Genomic DNA, 10,719 nt, shown 5'->3' on the forward strand with positions numbered 1-10,719 from the left:
GGATGCATGGCTGAAATGGTTTCAACCGATGATGCTTTGAAGAGGAGAGAAAGTGGTCAAGTTGGACAAAGGATGCCGAGGATGGAGCTGCCAGGCAGGAGGAGAAGAGGAAGACCACAGAGAAAATATATGGATGAAGCAGGACATGTTTAGTATGACAGAATGCTGCAGATAGGGTGAGATGGAGGTAGATGATTAGCTGTGACACGACCCTTAAAAAGAGCACCAACCCCATACAAAGAGTAAAGTTCACTTTTCTGACTTTATTTCCCTGTATACAAAACAAACACATTCATTCCAGAATTAAGAACAAACATCACACATCCCTTCACAATTATTTACATTTTTTTTAACTTATACAACAGATGATACATAAGGGGGAAAATGCCTCTGTATTCTGGTAGGTCCTGTCATATATTAAAATCCTGTTCGGCCTGAGGTGTCCAAACCTACTGTGCAGTCACATAATGTCTGAATTTATTTATAACCATCCACTTATCTAACTTGTACCAGGTCTTTCAGACTTGTTTGTATGATTCCAGGAGCGTTTTCCTGAGAGTTATCCTTAATACTGCTAAATCCCCACTTTACTTCAATATACTGTATGCACAGATGTTATCAGTTATAAAGTCTGTCACATTTTAGACAAGATTTTGCCTCATACTGTCAATGTTCATGGGCAGAAATGACCAAAAAAAAAAAAAAAATCAGTGTAGCTGAAATAATTTAAAAAGTTTGTTTTGGTTTAGAAGATTAAAAAAAAAATCTTCCACAAAAAACGAGGTGATCGCTACATTTCAGCAGTAAATTACATTACAGTCACATGAATTTGACACTTTTGAGTATTAAAAAAGAAGAAATTCTGATTTGAGACCAACATTTATTCTGTTAGTGCAGGCCCTAGTGTTCAGTCAGCAAAGTCTTCCTAATAAGCATGAATATAGGGCGACGACATACACACATTATTGAAAAAGCTTCTGTAACACATGTGTAACAGGCACTGAAGGTGCATGGCACCAATAACTGACTGTGAATAGTTTAAAAACAACAAAATTCACTACAGATAAATTCAAAGTGTTTCCATGCAGAGAACAACAGAGACATTATTTCCATGCACTCCACCGTTCCAAATATACAGTTTATACATAGGTTCATAAAATTATAAAAACAAACAGCTGTAAAAATTGCTAAACCTACAAATTAAACAATAAAAATAATACTACGACACATTTCACATTTTAATGTGTGCTGCTTATCATACACCGTCTCCACATGGAACTAAAAACAACAGTTCATTCATCCAACTACTAGTTGAAAAGAACTTGAATATAAACAGAGTTCTCAAGTGAATAACCAACAGCAGTGTGTGTGTGTGTGTGTGTGCGTGTGTGTGTATTTGATGTATGTGACTGTGAGGTCCTCAGAGTCCGAACACCATAAAAAGTCATGAAGAGTCTTTATAAACTGGTCTCTACCACAGGAGCGGCTATGACCGACGCTTCAGCCTTTGCGGCCTCTGACGCCACCTGCTGGATGTGTGTGACACAGATCTCCTGCACCAGAGGTCCGTTGGCCTCCTTCCACTCTCTGAACTTGTCTGAGGTAAGCTCCGGGTCAGACAGGATCTGTTCTATTGCCTGCAAGTCCGCCTCTTTCGCCTGGGCAAAAAAAGTGAAAAACTGAATATGCATAAATTATTTAACTGTATTTTTTTGCTATTCGCAAACTAAAAAACTAAAAACTAAAAAGGGAGGTGAGAAATGTACCTTTAATGTGCTGTTGAGTGTCCTGATAAGGTGCAGCTTGTCATTGACAGCCTGGTTTTTGCAGCGTCTTACGAAGGAGGTCCTAAATTCCTTTTTCGTGGATGGTTTACGTTCTCCTATCGGCGACAGACTGGCCTCCTTCAGGTGAATATACAGCTTCTCCATCTCATCGGAGCCGTTCTCATGATTGCCTGCAACAAGACAACACACTTCATCATCATCATCATCATCATCATCCTACATGCAGTGGTTGCATTGAGTAAATGCCTGCTAAATTAATTCAAATGGCATGCAGGTGAGTCAATTAGATTAGTCACAGATAGAAAGCTCAGAAAAGGAATAAGAATGTTAACAGTCGTATATTCTGTTGATCACTGATGCTAATCAAAGTTCTGAGAAACAGGAAACGTGCTCTGCTTCTTAGAGCTGGAAGTGGGCCACGAGAAAAAACTGCATGTATTAAATATTCACCTTTATTTTGCGTCCTTAGAACTTCCCTCTGATCTTCCCCCTCAGCTGAAGGCGTTTCCTCATTAGATTCAGTGCCCGAGGAGTCCTGGGTGGCCAAGTTCTCCAGCCTTGTTTCCTCTGCCGTCTCCTTTTGTGGAGGCTGATGCGAGTGGACCTGGGCTGAGCACACCACTGCTGTTTCCCCAGCAGAAGGAGATGCCTGCGAGACGAGGTCCAACCAGGACTGTCTTTGCTTGGTGAGCGAAGAGGCGGAGCTCTGAGATGTGATCGTACTGACAGGTGAGGAGAGCGAACCGTTAGCTTCGCTGGGGACTGCAGAGGAGTAAGGGGGAGGAAGGGTACCCTGAAATACAAATACATTTAAGTTAAGAGTTTTTTCTATTAATTAATCCCATTTGGTTCCACTTGGTTTTATTTACTTGTAATAAAACATGTAGTGTCCCTTAAAGACACAGCTGCCTTTGCAAAAGTTGTGACCGTGTGTTTAATCTAAACAGAATGTAAATCTTTGCTGAACATTAACAATTAAACTGCAGTTATATGCTCATTTTGAATTTGGCTGCATTGACTGCATTCAGGCTGTTTATTACCGTGACCTCACTTAGTACAGAGTCATTCTAATGTTCTCAAAGTAGCATGGCATCTTCTTGCTGAAATAAGCAAGCATCCAGCAACATGCTTGATGGTAGCATGTTTCTCCAGAACCTGTACAGGTTTGCAGATGCCTTCACAGATGTGCATCAAATTCAAAATGAGCTTATATTAAATGAAAAGATAAATGTTGGCTCTTATGGATGGATGTGCGTCGAGCCAGAACCGTTACTGACCTGATGTGTGCTACCAGGCGGACCGGAGGCATTCGAGGAGTCCCGCAGGGTCTGTTCAGAGTACGGTGGAGGAGGTATCTCTGTGGTTTCAGCTTCTTCGTGATCACTAGCTTCACTATAACACTCTGAACATGAAACATGGAGACACACAAGAAACAAAAACTTCAAACATGTAACCAACAAATGTAACCCAGGAAAAATGCCTGTGGGGCCCCACAGTGGGTAGTTGTTGGTGAACTGTGGGGCTGTAAACCCACACTTACCCCAAGTGGGCGTGTCCACCTAGATCCTGCTGCAGTTGTGCCCTTTGGGGACCTTACATGGGTTTTCTGTGGGTAAGCCCACGTGGGGCTTACAGCAGTTTTGCTCTTTTTGGGCCCCCAAGAGGGAACTTTGTGGGCAACCAACAGTTGTCTTACAGGGACCCCGAACGGCAAAACTGCAGCAGGATCTAGGTGGGATTAGTTTGGGCTTGCCTTGCCCACACAGCTCCACATTTAGACACTGTGGGCCCACACGGGCATGTTTGCTGACACATTATTTATGATAAGGAAGCATCAAAAAAGAAAATATATTGTGGAGAAGAGACAACCATAGAACATGTTTTATTACACTGTCAGAAATATGAGGCTGAGAGAAAGCGGCTGGTTCAAAACCTCAGTACAACGGAAGTTAAACTGGGGTTACACTGCAAAAGAAGTCAATGAGTGAAAGCTATAACAGGCCATATTTGGTTTAATAAGACTTTAGTGTTTCATTTTTCTCCTCTGAGAGCAAGTGGATCCACAGTGTAGTACAGTTTATCTGATCTAAGGATCAAGTGGTTTGAGAGTGAGAGATATAGATCCCCTGAGGGTTGTGCCAGGATGAGCATCTGCTGTAAAAATCTGTGGGGCCCAGGTGTGCCATACATTTCATATTGGTCTGCCCATAGTAACCCCACACGGGGCTGAAGTGGGCATGTTTGCTTGGAAAGTACTGAAGAGCTATATGACAATTAAAAACAAACGATTCCGTTGCTGATTAAAAACTTAAATAGTAAATTTCTTAAACTAAAACCCAAACAAAGTGAGATGTTGGAAAGCTTCAGTGACAGAGGCGGGGAACTGAAACAGGTGCTCACCGGCCGAAGCGTTTACTTCTGTTTGCTCATACTGAATGGAGGCCAGCCCAAGCTTATTCACCCACCTGAAACAAAGAAATGATCCAACTTAATTGCAATTCTGATAAAATATTATAATGCACATAAAATGTATACATTTCCAAACACTGTTTTAGTTAACTTGACTCACAAGTTCATGTCCTCGTAGCTCTCGGCAGCAAAATAAAACATCATAACTTGCGGGTGACAAGCTTTGAATGCACTGAATAGGGAAAGACAGACGAACAGCAGTTTAGTGTTTCGAGGGTTAAAAAAAAAAAAAAAAGACAGTTTTACTGTTATAACTGTGATTTCATAGATCACACCCAGCACTGTTTGTGAGGACTCACTATTTCTTCTTGCACTCGATGGCTCTGTCGATCATGAAGTTTGTGAGGTCGATGTAGCCTTCAGCTTTTTCTGCCTGCAACGCACAGATTGAACAACAGTGAGTATTAGAACACAACTTTCAAACCACTTCCCCACACGGACGTGCGCATCTGAATTGCAACAGGCAACTTCTTTAATTTCCTCGTACTGAGTGGTGGTGACGTACAGCAGGTCTGACTGAAGTTATCGTGCCAGTAAGTCAAACAGATGTAGATTAGACATATATGTAGCAGCGGGCTATTAGTGACACGGTCACATTCAGGAAGCGCAGTGTCACCAGCGCTCGCTGATTCCTGCAGTGACAGACTGGCAAGGAGACAGCTGTGGAGGAAACCAGTATGACTAACCTGCAGCCCTGACTGCCTAGCGCACATCTGTGACTCACCCAGTGTTAATTCTGTGGTCTGTTACTTAAGCTGTAATAAAATTTAGTCATGTTTCATCTTTTGCTATTGTTAGCGTGAGACAAAAAAGCATAAAAGCAAATAAAAACACATGAAGCCACATCAATCACCGGATTACATGTTCAGTCAAAAACTAAAGTACACATTGTGTATGTGCCACCATCCTGCTGCTGTAAAGAGTGATTACAGCACTTAATCTGCAGCTGATACAAGTTCTCAAGAACTACCCCGATTATTTTTAACTATTTTATGATGATTAAAAAAAAGATCATCAGACAGTTTTAAGATTCTTTTAAGGCGTTTTTTTGATGACTTGGGTGTAACACTGTTGTACTTTGTAACTTTTCCTGAAATTAGCAAAAATAAAGAAGATATGCAAGATACTCTTTAAAAAGGGCAACACAGATAGGATGACACACAAAATATTCCAAAGAGTGGTGGAAAACCAAAAGAAAGAGGTGCAACTTTAATAGCTTCCTTATTTTTTCCTCTCTCTTTTGATATAATTCTCATCATTACATTATATCTTATAATCTTGCAAGATAAATTGAAGAAGTTGAAAAGCATGCAACTGATATAGAGAAGCAGACTTATCTGTGTTAAATATTTTTGTTATCAGGGATTGTGCAATTGTACACTCGCTGTGTGCAATCTCTAAATAGCAACCAGCTAGTCTAAAACCCACATTAGTCTTCTAGTCAGAGGGTGTTTTACTCACCAGCTGGTTGGTATACCAGTAGAGAGCAGTCTTCTTCAGCACAAACCAGTACTTCTTCCATTTCATACCCAGAAAGCCTTTGCTTTCTTTCTTCCTGTACAGCCAGCCCTGGTGGTCTGGCTGGCCGAGCTCTTTGACCGAGATCCGTCTTCTGCTCATCGTACCATTGCCTTAACCAGACAACAGCGCATTTAGTCACAGCATCAGAGGAAGCAGAACGTTACAGATTTAAACATCCAAACACAAACAACCAAAACGTTTCCATTTCAGTCTAAAGAGCTCCCGGAGTTTGGTCGATAACCAAATGGACCTCTAAAACTAAGAAGCGCGTGAAGCATCCTGGAAGAGTCAAATCAAAAGTGCTATTCTACCTTCATCCTACCCGTTACCGATATGAGTCAGTCAGCAAAAACAGTATATATACAAATTAGTTAGAGTCTCAGAAGAACCCAAAGGCACGGCTACACAGAGCCAAGAAATAAAAGAAGTGAAGTGAAAGTAACTGAACTCGTCTAAAATCCCTCTGCACACGCCAAGTGCACCGCTGCTTCGCATCCACCCACTACGCTTTCTAATTGCAGCTGTAGGCTGAGATAAGTGACATGGTGATAAGGCAGGACTCACCTCCTCGGCTCTTCTTCTTGGATTTGTGTCGGAGGGAGACCTTTGAGAGGAGTGCAGAGGAGGGGTTGGGGGAGGTCAAAAAGAAAAAGGCAAGGGGGTGAGCAGCAGTTTCAGACCACACAACTGAGAAGAAGAGGCTGTCTGAAACATCCTGTTTTCACACTGAGTGTCATGTGCATTTTCTCTATCTTTCTACATGCTGTTTAACACCTCCATTAGCATCTGTGACTTGTTTCTTATTGGTCTCCTTTTATTTGTAACTCTCTTTGCTCCCCAGTGAGTCAAACAAAACATCCACCTGGTGGTGTCTAAACTCTGGGTGTATACTGCTTACATTCAAATTAGTTACTGATAAATAGGGAAGCAGAAGTTTCTAATCCTTTAAAGAGAGAGCGAGTAAATGTTAGAAAAAGACAAAAAAGAGCTACTTACAGGGTTGTAGTCATCGGCAGCCATTGAAGGAGTCACGGATATGGGGAAAGCAGCCTGTTGAAAGAAACACCTTATTCAAAATGTGTAGGTTGGAAAAAAACAAAACAGAAATGAGCAGAAAAGGAGAAAAAAAATTTCTTCAGTGTGACAAAAGGATGTGGCGTCACGGGTACAGCAAAGACAATGTTTCCCAATCAGCTTTTTTTTCTCTCTTTCTTATTGTTGTTTTGTTTTTCAGAGGATGGAAAAAAACTGAATCGAACATGCTCAGAAACAGCAGAAGTTCTGTGGAAGCAGAAGCTCAGAGAAAGGTTAAAAACGTAAAAAGTTAATGCTCATGATCAGCACTGAGTCACAGCACAAGTGTCACAATGATCAGTGTCAGCAGATTTGTTTAATATGTGACACACACAGAAAGTTGTCTCACAGCAAAATGAAAAGGACTCTTCTGCAAAACGACATCGTGCAAAAATCTATTTTTTCCCAAACAAAGAATCAGAAAGATTTTTCTCACTTTGCAGTTCAAGCTCATAAATGGACAGTAACGTTGTGAAATCTAAGTTGCCTTTATTGACCAACTTCCTCTAGGTTAAGTTCCTTTTTTTTGAAATGCCAAAACTGTTAGAGAGAAAGAACATCAGAGACAAAACTAAGCACCGTGCTGCCCCACTGGGTGTGAAGTTAGAGAAAATGAGAATCTACACTGTGGGTTACACATTTCAGAGTACTCTGAAACGTGTAACCCACAGGCATTTTTAGACTCGGTGGCAAAACCAGGCGGCGAGTTGTTCACAGGGTCCTGAGCCCTGCTGCAGCTGTCCAAGTTTAGCCACTTACCGGTACCACAGCTCGCCAAAGTCCCCAGCTAGAACAATGAAGAGAGAAAGACTCATACCTGGTTCTTTAAAAGGTTCGTCCAAACAGCTAAGTATCCTCTGTGCCTCTGACAGTGATAATAAACCATCACTAGAAGCTCTCATCAATACTTCTGTACATTTGTGCCTTGCACAACACAAATGTATCATCACTTTGCTTTCCGGGTGTCAGAGCTGAGAGGCTGAGTGTAGGAGGTAGATGCCTATCACCACACAAACCACTGCCCAAACCTGACTGAGAGTGACTGCCTGCCTGTGTTTAGTAACTAGCTTCCTCTTGGAGTTTTCTCTTTTGCACATGTTAAGAACCATGTGTAATTTTAGTGGCAAGATCCAGACTGAACAAACCTATCTGCAGATTTACGCAACTATTCTTTGAGGTTAGATGCAGCAAGAGATGAAAAATGAAATATTCTCTCTGTATGTAAGATGCTCTTTTATATCACCATTAAAGGAGGAAGTTGACACTTCACCTGAAAAATAAGATTTTTCTTCTGAAAGTAAGCTTTCGGGAGAAAAAGAATGACGCAATTTCTCGACCACTACCTGAAACAAATACCTACAATTTCAAAAGAGCGAAAAAAAATCTGCGTCTTACAATGAAATGACATTCACAAAGAATAGAGGGGAATGTGACGTGTTTACAACCAAATACTTTTCATACTATTAGGACTATTTTGCGAAGTTTAAGACAAATTTGGTTAAATGTTAAATAACGATTTTCTGACTGTAACTACTGAGTGTAGTTCAGCAGTAGCCTGACTGCTTGTTGTCCAGTAGCTTAATGGCGAAACAAAGTCAAAGAAGCCTGCGGACAAATGAATTAGTCCGAGCTGCCAGTAAAACAAACACTGTACCTTCCACCATAACCTCAGAGAAAGTAGTCTGTCTCGAAACCTTTGCTCAAAGGTTGACCAAACTTTGCCAAACATGTCAGGAACATACGCAGAAAGCCAAAGAGCACGTTCAAAGAGACGCCGGCTGGTTTCAGGTGAGTTCAGGTCCTGTCTGGGCGTTACCCTCCAAAGAAGGCACCACCCAAACTGAAACTGACAAAGTGACAAATATTTTTGACTCCCCCCAATAATTCAGATATAACTACAGGGCTAATTTTTCGCATTTCATGTTCCCCCCCACTTTCCCCACGCATCTTTCATTCATTCATTAAATTCAGTAAAATCCATTCGTTTTCGCAGTTACCCCACCTGACCGCAGGGTGTCGCTAAATCCCAACTGTGTAACAGCCTTGGAACCTCAGTGAGAGCGTCATAAAAGCATCATTTTTACCCAACACACACATTTGTCTTTACAGCTGTTGTTGTACTTGACGCGTAAAATGTAGACGGGACTGTTCCACAGACTTGCCTGTGTAATTCAAAACACATCATTGTATCATTGTTTCAAACAGCTGTGACATTCACAGTAACTCACGCTGAGTATGAAAAGCAGCATTTCACATGTGGTGAATGCAGAGGAAGTCCGCACTGATGCTTACAAAGCACTTTTTAAAATATTTTTTTATTACTTTAAGAGAAGTTGATAAAAATCACCAACAACCGCCTGCAAGAAGAATGAGAAATATAAGCGGTTCAGTTTACACCCATCCACTCGTTGCTTAGGGAAGCTGTTCCATGGCTATCAACACCCTTCGCTGCCTCAGTGGGGAGCGAGTTTTTAGCCACAGCATCACTGCCTGAGCTGTATCTGTGCAGAGGCTTGGATGTTCTGGGCCACGTTTGGCGGTAAACCAGCAGACACATTCCTGAGTCCTGCGTTATTATAGTCTCCATTTTTACTAAGCCTAAATAGACAGGGGCCTCGTATTTCTTTCCACTTGCCATTGTACAGTAGAAAGTGGTGTGAAGTGACGAGGAGGCCTTCTTTATCTCGCTCACATTCGCGCAGGCTTGTGGCTTCCTCTTTGCTTCGCTGTCACCCTATCTTTCTCATCTGTATCAAGTGACTTCCTCGATTTGCCCTTAACCTCGCAGAAGCCTTTAATATTTAAATTAAACGTGCTGAACTAAACTTAATAGCTCATGATAATTCACGCCCGTCTCATTTCTGTGCATTCTACTGGAGCTATGTATTGGTGGAAGTGAGATAATCTGGCCTGCGACTCATGTCAAAGGATTCAAGGGAGTGCTGATTGGTCACACCAACTCAATCTCCCATCATGATCCGTGCTGAGAATTGTCATGGCACTTACTTACCCCCACCCAGAAACTGTGTGTGAGACAGAAAGGGGGGGGCGGGGGGTCAAACAGAGTGGCTATTATTTACCAGGGGACTCTCACACAGTGTAAAGGGGGAAGGGTGCAGTGGTTGGAGATGATATCAGATTCTCGCTCGCTCAGTTTGATGGCGCTGCATGCCCCTCGCCGGCTGTTGTTGACTGTGCAGTTGCCGCTGATCATGTCCTGAATTTTGATTTTGGTGCACAAAGCTCTGAATTCAAGACTGAAAGAACTTAAATCAGAAGTTGGTCTGCAACATATAAACCTATATAGACACAAATAGTCTAAAAGGAAGCGGTTGATGGCCTCCCATATACCACGCCTGCATCGGCGTGGACTCCCTGTGTCCAGCCATCTTACCCCTGTGGAGGATTGACAGTAACCCGTGGTACTGGGGTGTGTGGTTTCACTGTGTGCGTCCTCAGTTAACCCCTGCAGTCATCTCATTTCCACAAATGCTAAAGCTAGAAGGTGCACGATCAATTTTCTACTAACAGCATATTCAACAGAGAACGAAGAGATGCAGTCTTCTGCAAAGTGATACTGCTAACACATAAAGATGATCTGTACCACGTTAGTTTAGAGATTTAGCACAAATTTTAATTTAGGATTTTGTAGTTTAATAAAAAAAATTAACCTGTCAAGGACACGATTTATCCCCAACATAAATGTCTTCACCAAGTTTTACGTAAAATACACTTTTTGAATTTTATTTCATATCCCAAATGTCAAATTTAAGATGCAGGAAAAATCGAGACACTTAGAAAGATTCATCCATATTAATAAAAAACAAAGAGCTTTGCAGTGCAGACTAAGCTTTGTGTGCAGTGTAAC

At 41.7% G+C, this 10,719-nt stretch overlaps 1 protein-coding gene across 4 annotated transcripts; it reads right to left on the bottom strand.

Annotated features, from left to right (window-relative positions):
- Positions 1-243: 243 nt before the first annotated feature.
- Positions 244-10,504, bottom strand: ipcef1 (interaction protein for cytohesin exchange factors 1). Of its 4 annotated transcripts, XM_026151636.1 has the most exons (12): positions 8,506-8,551; positions 7,611-7,638; positions 6,774-6,827; positions 6,342-6,381; positions 5,718-5,887; positions 4,556-4,629; positions 4,357-4,428; positions 4,188-4,252; positions 3,065-3,189; positions 2,238-2,580; positions 1,767-1,957; positions 244-1,658 (listed from the first exon to the last, which is right to left on the bottom strand). In XM_026151636.1, exons 3-12 carry the CDS (start codon positions 6,795-6,797, stop codon positions 1,458-1,460), a joined length of 1,305 nt encoding a protein of 434 aa, XP_026007421.1. In that variant the 5' UTR covers positions 6,798-6,827; positions 7,611-7,638; positions 8,506-8,551; the 3' UTR covers positions 244-1,457. The 4 variants fall into 4 exon arrangements, with proteins under 4 accessions (XP_026007421.1, XP_026007419.1, XP_026007422.1 ...); XM_026151634.1 differs by lacking the exon at positions 7,611-7,638 and having other exon boundaries at positions 8,506-10,504; XM_026151637.1 differs by lacking the exons at positions 7,611-7,638; positions 8,506-8,551 and adding an exon at positions 8,594-10,502.
- Positions 10,505-10,719: the final 215 nt, after the last annotated feature.

The sequence above is a fragment of the Astatotilapia calliptera genome, chromosome 19 (assembly GCF_900246225.1).
Source record: "Astatotilapia calliptera chromosome 19, fAstCal1.2, whole genome shotgun sequence".
Taxonomy (NCBI): Eukaryota; Metazoa; Chordata; class Actinopteri; order Cichliformes; family Cichlidae; genus Astatotilapia; species Astatotilapia calliptera.